Raw genomic sequence first — 21,049 nt, 5'->3', positions numbered from 1 at the left:
TCCACCACTGGATCTGCATATATATACTTCTCTGCCACAACATTACACCACCTGCCCAATATCATGTAGATGCCCCTCGTGTTGCCAAAACAGCTCTGATGCATTGAAGCATGGACTCCACGAGACCTCTGCATGTGTCCTATGGTATTTGATACCAAGACATTAACAGCCCCAAATGCAGCAACCTGCATTCTGACACCTTTCTGCCATGTCCAGCATTAAGTTTGTCAGCACTTGGAGTTACAGTAGCTCTTCTGTGTGATCGAACCAAACAGGCTAGCATTCACTGCACACCTGCATCATTAAGCCTTGGGCTTTATGACCTGATGCCAATTCACGGATTGTCCTTCCTTGCACCAGTTTAGGTAGGTACTAACCACTGCATACCAGGAAATCCAGACAAGACTTGAGATGCTCTGGCCCAGTCATCTAGCCATCACTATTTGGTCCTCGTCAAAGTCAATCTGATCTTTTTTCTTGCCCATTTTTCCTGCTTCCAACACATGAAATTCGAGAAATGACTCTTCACTTGCTTTCTAATACATCCCACCCCTTGACAGGGGTCATTATAATGAAATAATAATTGTTATTCACTTTACCTGTTAGTGGTTTTAATGTTGTGGCTGATGGTGTATATATATTTATATATATATAATACTGCAATTTTATAGGGTACAATTAAAAAGAATATATGTGTGTTGTATGAACTGGCCCCAGCAGCACCCTTATATGTAAGCATGTTCAGGTGAGTGCAGCACTCTTGGCTTCATATATATATTTGGGAGTCTAGGCCAACTCCCCGGCTTTGCACTCCTCCCTGTCACAGGTGCCTCATTCCAGGACCTTGACTGTCCCAGAAGAAATATTTACCAAGTAAGTGGATTGAATTCTCATAAGAGCAGAAATTCGGTGTCTAGAGTAGGACCTGCCAAGAATGGGGTACATTGAGATTGTGGCAGGCTTATGCAATTTATGATCATATATTGTAACTAATCCCCCATTATTTAACTTATATAAACAAAACTATTACATTCTGTGAGACTTCAAATTGCTATTTAGTGAATAAGCGAGTGCGCTGATCTTGTATGTTTTGGCCCGAGCAGCACCGTTATAACTATGCATGTTCAGGTGCAGCCCTCTTGGTTTTATATATATATATATATATATATATTTTTTTTTTTAAATTGTACCCTAATCAAATTACAATGCCCTCTAAATTACATTTCATGTAGAAATATCTTAAGGCAAAATCGTATTAATTAGCAGTTACTGTTTTTAAAACTCATTCAAATAACGTGTCTTAGCCTGTTCATATATTTAGACACCACCCACAATTCCTTCTTCCCCTCCAGCATTAGTTTACATAAATATAATATTAATCATCTTCACCTCTATTCAAGAAAGACATCAAGGCACCTGAATCTGAAACACATTGGAGAGCTGACTCCACGATGGATTCCTCTGAAGGGGTAACGCTCCTTATTGCCCTCTGCATATCCTGCCTTATCGTGATTCTTGGTTTTAAAATTATTTGGAGAGATGGAAACCTTCCCCCAGGACCTAGACCTCTTCCACTGCTGGGAAATTTCCTTCAGCTGAGAAAGGGGGATTTTGTAGAAACTCTCCAGAAGGTAAGACTGTGAATTTACAACGAGAGTTAGCAATCTTGGTATAAAGGAATAGTTGTCAAATTTTTACTTGCAATTTTTTTAAAGTTTATAACATTTAATGAAAGTTAATATATATATATATATATATATATATGTGTTTTTTTGTTTTTTTTAAAGGCAACCATACGACTTCATCTCAAAGAAGTGGTATAGGTGTACTGCCCATATCATTTTAACCCAGAAAACGCTGTTTTGCAGGAACAGCAGTATTTTCTTTGCAGGGTTAATCTAACTCTAGTGTCTGTCTGTCTGGCCTCCACTAGAGGTGCTACTGCAGATATACACTTTGTTATAGCTACAATTGCTCTCCTAGAGATAATTTGATTGGCACAGTCAGGGCGGGCGCCACGGTTAAGCAAACTAGGCGACCCGGGATATTTCCTGGTGGGCTCCCCCTGTCTTGGGCCGCAGCTCTGGGCGAGTGGCTCTAGAGCCACCCCCCCTCAGCGCTGAGCCCTGTCACAGTATGGCAGAGCAGGCACCTTCTTACCTTGATGACAGGTGCTTGCTCTGACATCAAATGCCAGTGACCGGAGGAGAGGGGATGGAGCAGGCAGGTGGTGAGGGAGGCTCTTCTTGGAGCTCCTCACTCCTCCCTCGCATGCCCTCTGTGATGCCAGGAGCCAGAAAATGACGTCATTCCGGCCCCGGCATACTAAACAGCGGGCAGGAGGAGTGAGGAGCAGCTCACTACCTCACATATACAGTTTGCACTATGTGTGTTTTCTTATTCATTAAAATATAGGTTTTAAAGAACTACCTATGGTTTGATTATTAGAAAATTAATAAGTGTAAGGTAAACAAAATACCTGTTTCTGTGTGGGAAAATCACCTTCCTTTCTTTCACTCTATCACAATTGTACTTTACATTTACATTACACTTGGGTAATTTTAGCTGCACCAGATTATATACCAAAATTAGCGCCATTGTGTCCTTTATCTGTTTGGATTTTTATATTGTTTGTCATTACAGTTTAGTGAACAATATGGTGATGTATACACAGTGTACTTCGGGAGACGGCCAGTAGTGGTGGTCACCGGATATAAAAGGATGAAAGAAATTCTTATAGACAGAGGGGATGAATTTTTGGCTCGGGGAGACCTTAGCACCTTTGATGCTGTCTTCAAAAATTATGGTAAGAAGTTATTGCTCTAAATCTTTTCTATCTAAGCCTTTTTATTCTCAGGAATTTTTCACTTCAATTGACTTAACAGAGCAGATCACTTTTGCTATATATTTTCCTTTAATTCTAAGTCCAAACAAAATGTAGACACCTGTGGGATAAGCATTTCAAGATTAATCTCCTGCTAGGAAGTATGTTTTTCTCCAAATGCTTCCTCCACTGCCCCCACCTAACTTTGAGCCTGGGAGCATAAATATTATTATTTTTTTGCCTCATAATATTAAATCTGTTTAGCTAAATAACTGTTTCATTAGTTTATTATATTTTTACCATTACATCCTTTACAAACTAGGAGTAATATTTACCAGCAATATGCACCGATGGCGAGAACTCCGACGCTTTTCTCTCTCTGCCTTACGAGATTTTGGGATGGGGAAGAGAAGCACAGAAGAAAGAATTCTGGAAGAAGCCACTTGTCTGGTTGCAGAGTTAAAAAGAACCAAAGGTTTGAGAAATGAGAACGTCTTCTATGAAAATGTTCTGAGCTTTTCTTAAACAGAACAAAGTAAAAGGGACAGTTTAATTTCTCCAAACTAAGGCAATTAAAGGATTTACATTTTATCAAGTGATAAAAAAAGCACATAGCAGTATTAGGTAGGGTAATACTTAATATTTTAACTTTTTAACACTATAATTACAATAACATATGTTATACATTCAGACAATATGATTAACATTCAAGAACGTTCATAAAAAGTATCAAATACTATTAACTAACTCTAGATTTATCTTATCATGCTCCCAAAATGTTTCAGTTCCTGTAAATGTCACATATTAGATTCGGTAATATTTGCTGATGCTGTAGTTTAAACAAAAGCCAATCAAATTCTCACAGTACGGCTAGTAGACCAATGTAATAAATCAAATGGAATGAAAGTTTTATGATTAAGAACTTGCTAATGAATGAAGAGAATCTGAGTGACAAGTGGAAAAACAACTGAACACGTTTAGTTAAACTATTATACTTGACTTGCTAGTAATACATTTCAAATTGGCTAATTTGGTCTTATTTTACAAGTTATCATCAGTTCAATTGAACCCACTATTTAGTGATACATCCCAAGGCATTTATATATTAACTAAGATAACAATAGTTTACTCTGCAATGTCTGTGGTGCTCAAAGAATAAAAAATAGCATTTTTTATGCAGTTTAAATATTATCATAATCATAATATAAATATTTATGCCATGGGAGGCCTCTGTCCTTCCCGACACGTTTTGACAGGTCCGAGGTAACGGTAGGGTCAAAGCGCTTGTTGTATAGTTGGAGAGGCAGTTCAAGCAACCCAAACCAGAGTCCTCCATTTCCAGTTGGGGTATAGTGACATGCAGGAAGAGGGAAGTAATGTATTGTAAAAATCCTCAAATATGTGTATATGCAAAATACAAAAGGGACAAATGGTGGAACACATTGTAGTATGTCTATTGTTTAATGGGAGCAAATGTAAAAGAAATGCACCTTCAGTGTATGGAGCTAGTATGTAGCTCCAAATGAGAATGCCTAAAACAATCCTTGCCTATGTATATGTATTTGGTGTCTTGAACCAATGGGGATTACCCCAGGATTATGTTAGAGAAAGAGAGGATACCAATATGGTGGAGAATTGTAGATAAAGGTGGATATATATAGAAAGTGCACACTCACATTTTCAGGAGCAATCTGATGACTCCTAGCAAATAGTGTGGATGGGGAATTATTCCCACTCTTGGATATTCAGACTATCCCCCTGTCTTGGATAATATGGTCCTCACAGTGATGATATGTGAAATAAATACAAAATTGTATACTAGTAAAAGTGATAACATAATAGGAAATGTATTTACAAGTACAGAGCTGTTTCTCAATCCATAAGGTGTAGGTGGTATTTTCTCCACCATGGAAAATTATGTTCTAGATGTATATATGTATGTATACATAAAAAAACTAAATGGTGGACCGAATGTTCACCCCCACCTATTAGCGGCAGGTTGGGGCCATAAGTAATAAAAGGGGGGACCTATTGTCCCCACCAGCCCCCACCAATTGGTGGTGGGTGTGGTCCTAAGTGATAATGAGGGGGACATATTGTCCTCCCAGCCGCATCCCATTGGCAAAGGGTGGGGACCCTAAGTGATAATGGGGGGAACTAAGTGGAACCTAGTGTCCCATTGGCAGCAGGAGGGCAACATGTATGATATATTGTTCCATCAGCCCATACCCATTGGCAACTGGTGAGGGCTAATTGTAAAAAAAAAAACCTTCCCCCCAGTGACTAGGGGTCCATAGACCCTATTCACTGCCTTTGACTAGGGACTCACAAGCCAATAAACATATTAACCTACCTACACTCAATAAACATACACTCTACCTAACACTGCACCCTAATAATAGCCAGTAGCTGCTCACTGTTGCTAAAAAGCCCCCCAAACCCAAAAAAGGGGGACCTGGAACAGGTAACCCCATGGTGGAGGACCTGTTAAAATAATTATCAGGGGGGACAAAGTGTCCACCATCAGCCGCAACCGATGCCCTGTGAATGGGAGCAATTAAACTAGATGGGGGACCTAGTGTCCTCCCCCAGTCTGCAGCCATTAGTGGCAGATGGGGGTTCTAAGTGATAATGAGGGGAACATAGTGTCCCCTCCCAGCACCCACTCGTTAGGGTGGGGGCCCTAAATGATAATGAGTGATCTAGTGTTCCCCTGACCCCCACTCATTGGCAGCAGGTAAGAGCACTTAATGATAATGGCAGAAGGTGGGGAGTGACTTTAACCCCCAAGCCTCTAGTCACTATATACTCTACCTACCTCCTCACCCTAATAATATTGGGGGGAGCAATAAAGTAAATACCTGAAAAAAAAAATTCCTACCATTTTTTTAAGCCTCCAATATGGACAAACTAAGATCCATACAATCCCATCAAACTATTAAAATAAATAAAAGTGCTATGACGGGTAAATCTTGAGACTGACAGATAAGTGTCAAGATTTACCTGTCAGAGCACTCTGACTGGTGTTATTTATAAATGTAAAAGTTCTCGGCAAAGGAGAAGTGCTCACTAACACAGGTTTAGGCAGATTTGTGAACAATAATTGAGGGAATAGGCCTTTTGTGCACATAGAAAAATTCTTAGATCTTTGAGTTCAGCTCATGAAAAATGTAATAATTTTGTTCAGTGTAGAAAAAGTTACCCCCTGATAGCGAAGAGGAAATCTCACAAAAATATTAGGCCAGCGGAAATTAGATGGGTATTTTAATTAAACACTCTAGCCCCCTACGGAATTTGATCTTTTTAACTTTTAATAATAATTGTTTTTTAATTTCCTCTATAATTTCCATTACAATATTATCATTAAGCATTTGTGTTATATAGACATGTTTATATTCTCAATTTTCCATCTGTCAGTATATTAGATGATGTTATCTTTTATATATTTTATAAAAAAAAATAATGTATAATTACTATTTTTATACATACTTTTTTACCACACAAAAACTATTGTGTCTTTTATCTAATTTTTACCATTGAGAAGTCAATATGTGTAAATATATGTTATTTTGAATAAGTTTTTATTTTTATTCTTTTGTTCTTTATCCTTTCTGCTTTTATTTCCATTTTTTATGATTGTGCTCAGAAATTGTTTATGTACATTTTGTGATTTTGTTTATAATATTTAGGATATGCACTCTAGTGTAAACCTATTTGGATCATACAACCATATATAGCTTTTATCTTGTAGTTCTCTTTTTTTATATATATATACATTTTATTTGCCTTGTTTTATCCCTCACTTTTTTTAGCATAATAATTTGTCATTAATTTGTATGGGCTACGGCACCATTTTGCTAAAGTCACATTACATCATTAGACGACACTTTTACCTCTTTAAAATCCCTGTTTGGGTTTTAAACATAGTTTCCCTATATCCCCTCTACCCTATATTACTCCCATGCTTGTGATTTTTGAACTCCAATTTATTTGCTGCCAAAATCACATCAAACATATGGGTCATACTGTGGTGCCATTTTGGATTAATTATGGCTTCATCGTTGTGCACCTTACTGGGGGCCCGCTTCAGTGGTAGCCCTTGTTTTTATTGTATTTTATGCCTCCATGCCCCCCCTCTACTCAGAGAGCCTTACCCTGTGCCTTTGTTTATATTTTGCTGCAGTGGTCATATTGATCTTGTGACCATCTTGGCACTCCCTACTCTCTTTTACGATTTGCTAAATAAAGAACACAGCTTCATTTGCAAAGTTTTTTTTTTTTTTAGGTGCATTTTTCTAATGTTTGCTGTTTGCTCCCATTAAAAAAAAGAGACATACTACACTATATACCACTCTCTGTCCCCCTTTTTTTATTGCATATGTCTGTAGTTAAGAACTTTTAGAATATTCTACTTCTCTCTTCCTGCATATCACATTTTGACAGGTGTACATGCCCAGTCAAGGTCCTTGTAGCTGGTCACCAATACAATTTTTTTTTAACCAAACATCAACTATTAACTGTAGTTATAATATGCTTTTAATATTCCTCCAATTAATCATATTTCTTTACAATTGTTCTAGGAGCTGCTCTCAGTCCTCGGGAATATCTGAGCAAAGCTGTTTGCAATGTTATTTTCTCTTTAATGTTTGGAAATCGCCAGGACTATGAGGATGAGGAGCTCGTTAACGTCATAAACCTGATTAACAAAACATTTGTAATAGCTAGCACTCCATGGGGACAGGTAAGACAGGAAATTGTCCATAATATGCTTCTGTGGAATTATAGCATACACTAATCAGCCAGGATTTTATAACCACCTTCCTACATCGTGTAGGCCCCTCTTGTGCTGCCAAAACAGTTCTGATGCATTGATTTATGGACTCCAAAAGTCTATAAAGTTGGTGAAAATCACTGTGTTGTTTTTACATTTGTTTTTAAAGCATTAAAGTATATTTGGCATTCACTACTAGTTGTGTTTGTCTATTTATTACACTTTTTATGCTTTTAGTTTCTTTTATTATTATTTTTTTTTATCATCTTCTGTTCCTGGCACTAAAATATTTACATAATAATTAAACTTTGGATACTACTTGAAGTATCTATCTAACATTATATCCTTGGTGGGGATTATACCACCCAAGCGCTACCATTTGAGCAGGATCTACTGCTCAACTACATGTGAGTAGAATATTCTTACTTTTACAACCATTATTACATTGATTACAGTGAGCACTTTTGTTTGTCATTTTATTTATATTTTATATATCAAACCATACGTTGAGGGACCAGCCCCAGATCTACATATCCATCTGTGGGCATTGCACCACTGCATACTCAGAGCTATAAGACAGCTCTCTCAAATGTGAGTGACATACAACATATATTATTGTTGTATGTCCTTCACCCAGTTCCATATGGGCTGCATCATCACTGATTATTTTCTGCTTTTATAACATATACTCCCATTTGAAGCCTGGACGCAGTTGAGAACAGACTCCAGCTATTGTAGACTAATTGGACATTAAATTGGCACAACATATATTTTGTATATATTGACTCCACAAGAAGTGAATGTATCCTGTGGTATCTGGTATCAAGATTTTAGCAGCAGATCCTTTAAGTCCTTCAATTTGCGAGGCACAGCCCCAGATCTTTTTGCTTGCCTATTTTTTTCTGATTCCACACATGAAATTAAAGAACTGACTGTTCACTTGCTGCCTACTATATTCCACCCCTTTACAGATGCCATTGTAAAGATACAATAAGTGCTATTTACTTCACCTGCCATTGGTTTTAATGTTGTGGCTGATCAGTGTATTGTCCCACTATCTAAATGACAGGTGATGATGTGTTATCATTTTTTTTTTTTTTTTTATATAGTGTGTTTGCAAAATTTAGTAAAGGAGTCGGCCACAAAAAAACACCGTAAGCTATTCTTTAAAGAAAGCTAAAAAAACGATTATTTCACATCAATATCCATTTAACCCAATGTTACATCTCTGGCAGCAAGGGGCTTAAACTCTGTATGTGCAGAGTAGATTCACATACAAACTCCAGGCACCATGGCCCCTTCTGATAAGATGATTTAAGAATTCTAAATTTGATATCAACTAATTTCTTTCAGTTGTACGATATGTTCCCGGGAATCATGAGATTCCTTCCTGGTCGACACCAGCTGATATTTAAGTACCTGAAAGAACTACTGAAATACATAGAGAAGAGGGTTAACATGAATCAAATGACATTGGATCCTAACAATCCCAGAGACTATATTGACGCTTTCCTCATTAAAATGGAGAAGGTAATTATGAAATTATGTTAATTAAAACGTATCTTGCCCAAATAAGTAATATGTCCTGTACTATTATATAACGTTTACACAGAATATTAGGAACACTTATAAGAAGGGTTATGGAGTAACAGGAGGGGTCACAGTGAGGGTTAGGTAGAATAATAGGAGGAGTTATACAGAGGGTTATATGGAGTAAGGGGAGGGGTTATAGGGAGGGTAATATAGAATAATATAGTTATAGGCAGGATTATGCGTTTTAAAATGAGGAGTCATATTGAGGATTATATAGAATTATGTGATGATTTAAAGGGAGGATAATATTGTGTATTAGGAGGAGTTATGGATAGGGTTATATGGAGTAATAGGAGGAGTTATAGGGAGGGTTATGTTGAGTATTAGGAGGAGTTATAGGGAGGGTTATATGGAGTAATAGGAGGGGTTATAGGGAGGGTTAATATGGAGTAATTGGAGGAGTTATAGGGAGGGTTATATGGAGTAATAGGAGGAGTTATAGGGAGGGTTAATATGGAGTAATTGGAGGAGTTATAGGGTGGGTTATATGGAGTAATCGGAGGAGTCATAGAGGAGGTTACATCCAATTGCAGTTTAAACATCTGTATGGACTCTGATAAAACCACCTCTTCAGGCAGAGAATTCCATATCCTTATTTCACTTACTGTAAAAAAAAACCTTTTCTCAGCCTTAGATGAAATCTCCTTTCTTCCAGCCTAAATGCGTGACCTCGTGTCCTATGTATAGCCCTGTTTACGAATAGATTTCCAGATAATGGTTTGTACTAGCCTCGAATATACAGGGAGTGCAGAATTATTAGGCAAATGAGTATTTTGACCACATCATCCTCTTTATGCATGTTGTCTTACTCCAAGCTGTATCGGCTCGAAAGCCTACTACCAATTAAGCATATTAGGTGATGTGCATCTCTGTAATGAGAAGGGGTGTGGTCTAATGACATCAACACCCTATATAAGGTGTGCATAGTTATTAGGAAACTTCCTTTCCTTTGGCAAAATGGGTCAAAAGAAGGACTTGACAGGCTCAGAAAAATCAAAAATAGTGAGATATCTTGCAGAGGGATGCAGCACTCTTAAAATTGCAAAGCTTCTGAAGCGTGATCATCGAACAATCAAGCGTTTCATTCAAAATAGTCAACAGGGTCGCAAGAAGCGTGTGGAGAAACCAAGGCGCAAAATAACTGCCCATGAACTGAGAAAAATCAAGCGTGCAGCTGCCAAGATGCCACATGCCACCAGTTTGGCCATATTTCAGAGCTGCAACATCACTGGAGTGCCCAAAAGCACAAGGTGTGCAATACTCAGAGACATGGCCAAGGTAAGAAAGGCTGAAAGACGACCACCACTGAACAAGACACACAAGCTGAAACGTCAAGACTGGGCCAAGAAATATCTCAAGACTGATTTTTCTAAGGTTTTATGGACTGATGAAATGAGAGTGAGTCTTGATGGGCCAGATGGATGTGCCCGTGGCTGGATTGGTAAAGGGCAGAGAGCTCCAGTCCGACTCAGACGCCAGCAAGGTGGAGGTGGAGTACTGGTTTGGGCTGGTATCATCAAAGATGAGCTTGTGGGGCCTTTTCGGGTTGAGGATGGAGTCAAGCTCAACTCCCAGTCCTACTGCCAGTTTCTGGAAGACACCTTCTTCAAGCAGTGGTACAGGAAGAAGTCTGCATCCTTCAAGAAAAACATGAGTTTCATGCAGGACAATGCTCCATCACACGCGTCCAAGTACTCCACAGCGTGGCTGGCAAGAAAGGGTATAAAAGAAGAAAATCTAATGACATGGCCTCCTTGTTCACCTGATCTGAACCCCATTGAGAACCTGTGGTCCATCATCAAATGTGAGATTTACAAGGAGGGAAAACAGTACACCTCTCTGAACAGTGTCTGGGAGGCTGTGGTTGCTGCTGCACGCAATGTTGATGGTGAACAGATCAAAACACTGACAGAATCCATGGATGGCAGGCTTTTGAGTGTCCTTGCAAAGAAAGGTGGCTATATTGGTCACTGATTTGTTTTTGTTATGTTTTTGAATGTCAGAAATGTATATTTGTGAATGTTGAGATGTTATATTGGTTTCACTGGTAAAAATAAATAATTGAAATGGGTATATATTTGTTTTTTGTTAAGTTGCCTAATAATTATGCACAGTAATAGTCACCTGCACACACAGATATCCCCCTAAAATAGCTATAACTAAAAACAAACTAAAAACTACTTCCAAAAATATTCAGCTTTGATATTAATGAGTTTTTGTTGGGTTCATTGAGAACATGTTTGTTGTTCAATAATAAAATGAATCCTCAAAAATACAACTTGCCTAATAATTCTGCACTCCCTGTATTTGTATAAAGCTATCATATCCCCTCTGAGGCGCCGTTTTTCCAAACTAAAGAGATTTAATTCTTTTAACTTTTCTTCGTAACTAAAATGCTTTATTCCTTTTATCAATTTTGTAGCTTGCCTCTGCACTTTTTCTAGTGCCATGATATCCTTCTTTAGAACAGGTGCCCAAAATTGCACAGCATATTCAAGGTGTGGTCTTACCAGCAATTTATAAAGAGGCAAGATTATATTTTCATCCCGAGAATTTATGCCCTTATTTATACATGACAAAACCTTACTGGCCTTAGCAACTGCATATTGCTGCCTAATATGTTGTCAATAACAATTCCAAAATCCTTCTCGTGTGTGGTTATCCCTAATTCACTACCATTTAGTGTGTAAGTTGCTTGTGCATTCTTAACCCCAAATTGCATAACTTTGCATTTCTCTACATTAAATGTCATCTGCCATTTTAGTGCCCAGTCCCCAATCTATGCAAAATCCTTCTGCAGCAACGCAAAATCTTGCTCACATTTTATTACTTTACAAAGTTTTGTGTAATTTGCATATGCTGAAACATGGCTTTCAATGCCTATTTCAAGATAATTTATAAATATGTTAAATAGAAGCGGTCCCAAAACAGAACCCTGAGGGACACCACTTACCACTTTTGTACAGCCTGAAAATGTATCATTAATGACAACTCGTTGTACTCTATCCTTAAGCCAATGTTGTACCCAAGAACAAGAATATTCATCTAGACCAATTTATTTTAGTTTGAAGACTAACCTACTGTGAGGAACTATATCAAATGCCTTGGCAAAATCCAAAGAGATCCCATCCACTGCAACACCCTGATCTATACTTATACTTACTTATTTGTAGAACGCAATTAGGTTAGTTTGACATGACCTATGTTTCATAAAACCTTGTTGATAATTGCTAATAACAAAGTTCTTCCCAATAAATTCCTAGATATTATCCCTTAATAGCCCTTCATACATTTTCCCAGTCACAGAAGTTAAGCTCACAGGTCTATAAGTTCCAGGCAAGAATTGTGAACCCTTTTTAAATATAGGAACAACATCTGCCTTTCTCCAATCCTCGGGTACAATACCCGAAACAAAAGAATCTTGAAAAATGTAATACAGAGGTTCACTCTTTTCCCCACTTAGCTTCTTAAGTACTTGTGGGTGAATACCGTCAGGCCCCCGGAGCTTTATTTACAATAATTTTCTTTAACTGCTGTAGCACCTTGTCTTGAGTCATCCAATCAGTTATCTGCAAGTTTTTTGCAGCAATCATTTGCATATCTCTTGCCATAGGATCCTCATTAATATATACTGAAGAAAAATAGTTGTTTAAAATTTCTGCCTTTTCCTGGTCTTCATTAGCTAACAGATCCATCTCTGTTTCTAGTGTACCTACACTTTCATTTTTTTTTTTTTTTTTTTTTTAGAATTGATGTACTTGAAAACATTTTTGGGGTTGGTTTTCAATTCTTTGGCTATCAATTTCTAATTGTTTAGTCAAGCCACTTTAATTGCCTTTTTGCAAGCATTATTGGCTTCCTTATATCTTATATAGGATGCCTCTAATTTGTCAAATTTAAATGCTTTAAATGCCCTTTTCTTATTTTTATATATATGGAGTAATATGAGAAGTTATAGGGAGGGTTATGTGGAATAATAGGAGGAGTTATAGGGAGGGTTATATGGAGTAAGAGGATAAGTTATAGGGAGGGTTATATGGAATAATAGGAGGAGTTATTGGGAGAGTTATATGGAGTAATAGGAGGAGTTATAGGGAGGGTTATATGGAGTAATAGGAGGGATTATAGGGAGAGTTATATGGAGTAATAGGAGGAGTTATCGGGAGGGTTATATGGAGTAATATGAGGAGTTATCAGGAGGGTTATATGGTGTAATAGGAGTAGTTATTGGGAAAGTTGTATTGAGTAATAGGAGGAGTTATAGGGAGGGTTATATGGAGTAATAGGAGGAGTTATAGGGAGAGTTATATGGAGTAATAGGAGGAGTTATAGGGAGGGTTATATGGAGTAATAGGAGAAGTTATAGGGAGGGTTATATGGAGTAATATGAGAAGTTATAGGGAGGTTATATGGAGTAATAGGAGGAGTTATTGTGAGGGTTATATGGAGTAATAGGAGGAGTTATAGGGAGAGTTATATGGAGTAATAGGAGGAGTTATAGGGAGTGTTATATGGAGTAATAGGAGGAGTTATAGGGAGGGTTATATGGAGTAATAGGAGGAGTTATAGGGAGAGTTATATGGAGTAATAGGAGGAGTTATAGGGAGGTTATATGGAGTAATAGGAGGAGTTATAGGGAGGTTATATGGAGTAATAGGAAGAGTTATAGGGAGGGTTATATGGAGTAATAGGAGGGGTTATAGGGAGGGTTATATGGAGTAATATGAGAAGTTATAGGGAGGTTATATGGAGTAATAGGAGGAGTTATAGGGAGGGTTATATGGAGTAATAGGAGGAGTTATAGGGAGGGTTATATGGAGTAATAGGGGGAGTTATAGGGAGAGTTATATGGAGTAATAGGGGGAGTTATAGGGAGGGTTATATGGAATAATAGGAGGAGTTATAGGGAGGGTTATGTGGAATAATAGGAGGGGTTATAGGGAGGGTTATATGGAGTAATAGGAGGAGTTATAGGGAGGGTTATGTGGAATAATAGGAGGGGTTATAGGGAGGGTTATATGGAGTAATAGGAGGGGTTATAGGGAGGGTTATATGGAGTAGTAGGAGGAGTTATAGGGAGAGTTATATGGAGTAATATATATTATATGGAGTGATAGAAGTTAAAGTGAGGGTTATATTTAATCGACTGAGTATTATGGAACTATTGGACTAATAGGTGGAGTTACAATGATGGATATATGGAGGGAAAATTAGCAAATGTTAGTATAGTATTCATCATCATTCTTGTTGATTTTTTTCAAAGGAAAAAATGGATCCAAAGACCGAGTTCAACTTAACAAACTTAATAGCTAGCACCTTACAGATCTTCTTCGCTGGGGTAGATACCATGTCGACAACTATCACATATTCTATTCTAATTCTGACAAAATACCCACAGATTCTTGGTAAGTGACAAGCATACTTTCCATTAAATATTTGTTTATAACATATGCCGACATAACTATGTTTTGTTGTGAATTTTATAACCTTTGTATTCTACTATAACAGATCTATTCATTTAACCCTCATTAATATGTTTTCAGCTAGATCTCCTTATATTCCTTCAGTTAAGCTTAAGCTTTTGTTTTAATATGATTTACAGGACTACCTTTATGACCTAGTTATTTCAGTTTTGAAATTTGAAATTGTACCACTAGTCCAATGCTTCTTTTTTGAGTAGCTGAGCAAACCACCGTTTAAATTGCTATATTATAGTCTAATATACCCCGCCTTACTCCTAATACTTTTTCTCACTCAAAACTTTTGCAAATGAAAGATAATTTGGGTGGGTTAAGGGTTGTTTATAGTATGCTGTAGCAAGAGGAATGCCCCCAAACTCCTCTGTCACTCATATTTACTGTGAATGATTTACTGATTATAATGCAATGATTTGATCGCTGTGAATGAGCATAAAGTCTGAAAATCAGAGATTTAGGGGTTTCTTTTGTTCTGTGTGTCTGCCAGCATTTCTCTCTAGGAAAGATTCAATGTTGGGAAATCATGCTGAACCCAACTCAAAATGGGGATACAGCTGTAGATCTGAAAACAGACGTGTGTACAATGGTGCAATATTGTTAGATACAAACATAACAGGCAAGTAAAATGCACTCATAAGATGTGGACCAATAAAATATCTCCAGGGTGAATCTACAATGTTTGTGAGGCCTAAAGGAACTGCACACACAATTTACCCAGGCATAGCCTTTCATCGAAACTCCAACACGGTGTTTTAGTAAACTCAATCATATTTATTTTGCAGCAATAAAATAATAAACCAAATAAATGAGTGAATAATATAGATATTGATACCTTAGAGAGAGTTCAGAGAAGGGCGACTAAACTGGTTCATGGATTGCAGGATAAAACTTACCAGGAAAGGTTAAAGGATCTTAACATGTATAGCTTGGAGGAAAGACGAGACAGGGGGGATATGATAGAAACATTTAAATACATAAAGGGAATCAGCGCAGTAAATTAGGAGACTATATTTAAAAGAAGAAAAACTACCACAACAAGAGGACATAGTCTTAAATTAGAGGGACAAAGGTTTAAAAATAATATCAGGAAGTATTACTTTACTGAGAGGGTAGTGGATTCTTGGAATAGCCTTCCAGCTGAAGTGGTAGAGGTTAACACAGTGAGGGAGTTTAAGCATGCGTGGGATAGGCATAAGGCTATCCTAACTATAAGATAAGGCCAGATACTAATGAAAGTATTTAGAAAACTGGGCAGACTAGATGGGCCGAATGGTTCTTAGCTGCTGTCACATTCTATGTTTCTATATTGCACCTGAATTTTAAAATTCTGAGTGTCCGTTCAATTATTTAACCATATTTGACACAATTAAAAGTGGCACATTTTTACATGTACTTAGCTGTTCCTATCAGTATTCTCAAAATAGCATTTAGATTTCATATTTCTATCATCACTAAAAAAAGTTATATCTAAAAATGTATCTCATCTTCTCAGACTTCTGGGGAAAATGTAAAATTATAGCCCAAAAACACTCTGAAAGAGGATTCAGAACCCCTCCAAATTATGATCACTGCATCAATAAATCTCTGCCATAGGACAAAGTTCACCATCTATATGAAATTATACTACCGTTGTCTCAGATAAGTATTGGAATAACTGGGAACCAGCTTGGTCCCCATAGTAGGACCGATAATTTTAGGATTTTTTTTTTTTTCAAATACAAAAAAATTCTGTTTTCAATATGAACTGAATCACTGTTAAAATAAAATGACTCAAACTAGCAGAAATTTCATCAGTATTCCCTAAAAATGTTTCCACCACCTTTATACCCAAATCATAGTGGATAACAGTATAAGAGAAGTGACAGTATAAAGATGTAGCGTTACCCATTTATACTCCTCTCCCCATTTATTACTTTTCATCTCCTGTAGGGTAAATGTGGTATCTTTAATGAAGGATATTGCTTCCGAAGCATATTCATTTTTGTAAATATAAATCAGCAAAAGCTGACAAATTAGCTGTTAGGAAATTGATGGAATTGATACAACTAATTATAGTATTATTCATCCAGTTGTACATATATTTTTATATTTTGCTTAAAATTTACAAAAACTTAGTCCTTTTGGCCCTCCAGACATCAAAAAGTGGCAAACTTGACAGGTGTTTCATCCATTTCTTGTGAGTGCAACTTACTTGCCTGTTATATTTGTGTCTAACAATATTAGATGATTGAACGTATTTTGTTTCTATATCTATCCCCATTTTGATAGATATACACCTGCTGGTTTGGGGATGGGCTGGAAAGGTCTCCTGGGAAAACTGTTACTTATTTCCACTCGCCGGGATTTATTACCGGTGTTGTTTCACAGTGTGTCATTTGCCAGGGTAAAGGGAGTGGGTATAATTACACAAAAGGTAAATTGTATTTCATAAATTGTAAAAATTGGTTGAAAAGATAGTTAGGAATAAATTGAGATCTTGAACATGCCATGATGCAGTTACAAGAAAGGAAGAGAAGTGCGTTACGTATGTCTGAGGAACAAAGTGGGCAGATGTTAACAGTTTAATTCATATGCCTTCAAGAAAAAGTGAGTTTTCAGGGATATTTGTCAAGGATGTAGACTGGGAGAGATATAACTATATAGCGTTATGAAGTAATTTACAGTGCCTTGCAAAAGTATTCACCCCCTTGACTTTTTTTTTTTTTACCTATTTTGTTACATTACAGCCTTAAGTTCAATGTTTTATTAATCTGAATTTTATGTGATGGGTCGGAACACAATAGTCTAAGTTGGTGAAGTGAAATGAGAAAAATATATTCATAAAGCTATATTTTAGAAATAGAAAAACAGAAAATTGGCATGTGCGTATGTATTCACCCCCTTTGTTATGAAGCCCAAAAAAAGCTCTGGTGCAACCAAGTGTCTTCAGAAGTCACATAATTAGTGAAATGATGTCCACCTGTGTGCAATCTAAGTGTCACATGATCTGTCATTACATATACACACCTTTTTGGAAAGGCCCCAGAGGCTGCAACATCCAAGCAAGAGGCACCACTAACCAAACACTGCCATGAAGACCAAGGAACTCTTCAAACAAGTAAAGGACAATGTTGTTGAGAAGTACAAGTCAGGGTTATATAATAAAAAACATATCCAAATCATTGATGATCCCCAGGAGCACCATCAAATCTATCATAACCAAATGGAAAGAACATGGCACAACAGCAAACCTGCTAAGAGACGGCCATCCACCAAAACTCACAGACCGGGCAAGGAGGGCATTAATCAGAGAGGCAGCACAGAGGTACCTAAGGTAACCCTGGAGGAGCTGCTGTGTTGTTTGCTTCACAATAATAAAAAAAAAAACTTTTTCAAAGTTGTGGGCATGTTCTGTAAATTCAATGATGCAAATCCTCAAACAATCCATGTTAATTCCAAGTTGTGAGGCAACAAAACATGAAAAATGCCAAGGGGGGTGAATACTTTTGCAAGGCACTGTATAAGAAAGCACTATGATTTTAAATTGAACTCTAAATCATATGGTAAGTAGTGTTAATACTGATTGTATGTAAGAGGTGTGGGGGATGCAAGAGGTTAGAAGATAGTAAGGTTAGTAGACCTAGTATTATGTATTTTAACCGGGCAGCTGGGAACGAGTAAGGTCTATAAGGAGGAGGTTGCTGTAGTTGAGGCAGAAAATGATTGTGTCATGGACGAGCACCTTAAGTTAATGGAAGGAAAAGAGATAGTTGATTGGCTGCATTTAAGGATTGAATAAGAGGTGAGACCTAATGAAAATAAGAAGAATAGTGGGGGAGAGTTGGTTGTAACTCTACTGGAGAAAAACTGACTTGGGGCAGTTGTGCTCAAATGAGGAAAGACCAGAAACTCTGTATTTGTGAGATAGAAAGAGAGCTACTATTCAAACACAATTTAAGAATTAAGAGTTAAAAAGAAAGAACAGGAGAAGACCAGGAATGTCATGAAAAATTATGCTAGTACAAAATGGACGATTAGTAGCTTTAGTTTATGTATGAAGATTTAAATAAATAAACTCAATGTTTTAGTTCCTATGTGCCTTCTAATCAGTACTGTTCACCTAGTCCATCAATCTCTCTCTCCATGTTAGCCAAAGTTCATGAAGAAATTGACAGAGTCATTGGTAGGAATCGTTGTCCACAGTTACAAGACCGGAGTCAGATGCCGTATACTGAGGCCGTGATCCATGAAATGCAAAGATTCCTAAATGTCACCCCCTTGGGGTTACCACGAAGAACAACAAGAGACGTTAAACTTCAGGGATACAGCATTCCAAAGGTGGGCAGCCAAAGAGTCAATATTTCCTGAATAAGCTACATAGTGTTTGGTCTCAGAAATTAACTAATTAGAAAAGTTGATAAAAGATAACTTAATGCCAATTACACTGTGGTTTTCACCCATATAAAAAAATAGACAACATAATTTCCCCACCTCAGCCTGAGATTTAAGGTAATTATGATTTTTCATTTTAATATTCCATTTTAATTTAAGATGATAAACAAAATGGCAGAATTCAAGCTCCAAACTAAAAGCACTATTTAAGATCTTGTGGTCATATGTGCCCAGGATCACAGGGAGACTGGTGTGATATCTCTTGCTCTACATAGAGACTAAAGGATCAATCAAAGCACATTAATCACTTTAGTTCACTGTAGTGCTTATGGTACCACATGTGCCCTGGCACCCTATCAATTGTAATTAGTCTAATTGTTTGCTAACAGTTTGACAACTTGGGGTCTGCGGGGTCTTGGTTACTTCCTCTATGAGAGCAGAACAATGCTTAGCTTATTGGCTGAGAATGATCAGCTAATGCTCTCAGCCAATGAGCTGTTCCTGCATGGTATGGTCTAGCTCAGGAGAGCTCATGACTTTCAGTAGAGAATGTCAAATCAATCTTGTGGAAGCCAGGTAAGCCAATTGTCTTCTTACATGAGATGACACCTTAACCTCTACAGGACACTATAGTGGTTATGGTGCTTAGAGTGTTTCGTTAAGCAATTGCTTTACTTTACAACCAAAGGAGGTGTGCCAAAAACTTGTTTAATCCTTACTTGAAGATATACACTTTTTTCAAGTTGATGAAAAAATATGGCAAAGGAAAGATGAATGGTAGTGAGTAGTGAAGTAGTGAATGGAATTCATAAAAAAGATGACTGTGTCCTGTCATTGTGTGTACTTGTGATCTCTCCCAAGGCTATATCTCCCTAATGTGGAGTAGATTATAAGTAATATCTACTTAATGTGACATGTAGGTGTGATTCTCTAAATAGAGATCCATGGGAAGCTGTACATTGCTATAAATACCTCATCTCTCACACACACACATAAGTGTAATCAAGCATATATTAATCAAATGCATAACTAGACTGTTTTCCCAACTGATGGGAGACAAATAATTAGTGTCAGACATTGGTAAATTGATCTGGTACAGAAAATATGGGATACAGCTGTCTGAAAGTAAAAATAACACACAATAGTGCAACACTGTTATAACACATGAAGCACTGCCCTTGCTTAATGTAGAACGCACAGACTCCCAATGTAAAAGCGCCTTCAGGCTGTTTTCCCTTACTAGGGAGATCAGGAACCTCCATTGGTTAGTAATACTCCGAACCGGAAATCAGGAACCAGGTTGGAACGAGAATCAGGAACTCCGCCCAAACACACAGGAGGACATCAGGAATCACCCTATTTAAGAGAATGGCAAGAGGGAGTGAGTAGGACAACATATTGTTACTGAGAATGTTTTTTATGTTTGTAATTGTATACATTTTGGTCTCTGCAGAGAAGAAACGCGTTGGACCAGTGACTTATTATTGATTTAATATATTTTATATATAAATTTTTTATTGCTGCAAAATAAATCCATTTATACCTACAACCTGGTTCCTGATTTCTGGTTCGGAGTATTACTAACCAACAGAGGTTTCTGATCTCCCTTTTACATTGGGAGTCTGTGAGTTCTACATTAAGCAGGGGCACTGCTTCACGTGTTATAACAGAATTGCACTATTGTGTGTTATTTTTACTTTCAGACAGCTGGATCCCAAATTTTTTGTACCATATAGTTGTGTATGAGGCCACCAACAGGGAAGGGTCTGGGGAAGCTGCATACGTAAGCTACGTAGCTTTATCCTTAAAATACACTTGTGTGGTGTGAATGGATACGTTGCTATCTTTTTATTTTATTCTATTGGTAAATTGATCACATTGACCTTTTAAAACTTTTGTTGTTTTGTTGATTCTCAAATTGTAATTCTGTTATTTTATTACAAGGAAAACACATATTTGGTATTAGAAGAAAGAGTGTGAAATTATGAAACAGAAAATCACTTATTCACTTTA

General features: G+C 37.3%; 1 protein-coding gene across 1 annotated transcript in view; it reads left to right on the top strand.

Moving 5' to 3' along the window:
• The first annotated feature begins 1,426 nt into the window (after positions 1-1,426).
• LOC134572310 (cytochrome P450 2G1-like) overlaps positions 1,427-21,049 on the top strand; it is a 36,507-nt gene continuing 16,884 nt past the window's right edge. The window contains exons 1-7 of the mRNA XM_063431194.1: positions 1,427-1,631; positions 2,644-2,806; positions 3,147-3,299; positions 7,405-7,565; positions 8,949-9,125; positions 14,452-14,593; positions 18,795-18,982. Coding sequence (XP_063287264.1) covers positions 1,452-1,631; positions 2,644-2,806; positions 3,147-3,299; positions 7,405-7,565; positions 8,949-9,125; positions 14,452-14,593; positions 18,795-18,982 — 1,164 coding nt within the window. The 5' untranslated portion in view covers positions 1,427-1,451. The remainder of the gene's footprint in view (positions 1,632-2,643; positions 2,807-3,146; positions 3,300-7,404; positions 7,566-8,948; positions 9,126-14,451; positions 14,594-18,794; positions 18,983-21,049) is intronic.

Source organism: Pelobates fuscus, chromosome 9 (assembly GCF_036172605.1).
Source record: "Pelobates fuscus isolate aPelFus1 chromosome 9, aPelFus1.pri, whole genome shotgun sequence".
Taxonomy (NCBI): domain Eukaryota; kingdom Metazoa; phylum Chordata; class Amphibia; order Anura; family Pelobatidae; genus Pelobates; species Pelobates fuscus.
This window is presented reverse-complemented; position numbering and strand designations above follow the sequence as displayed.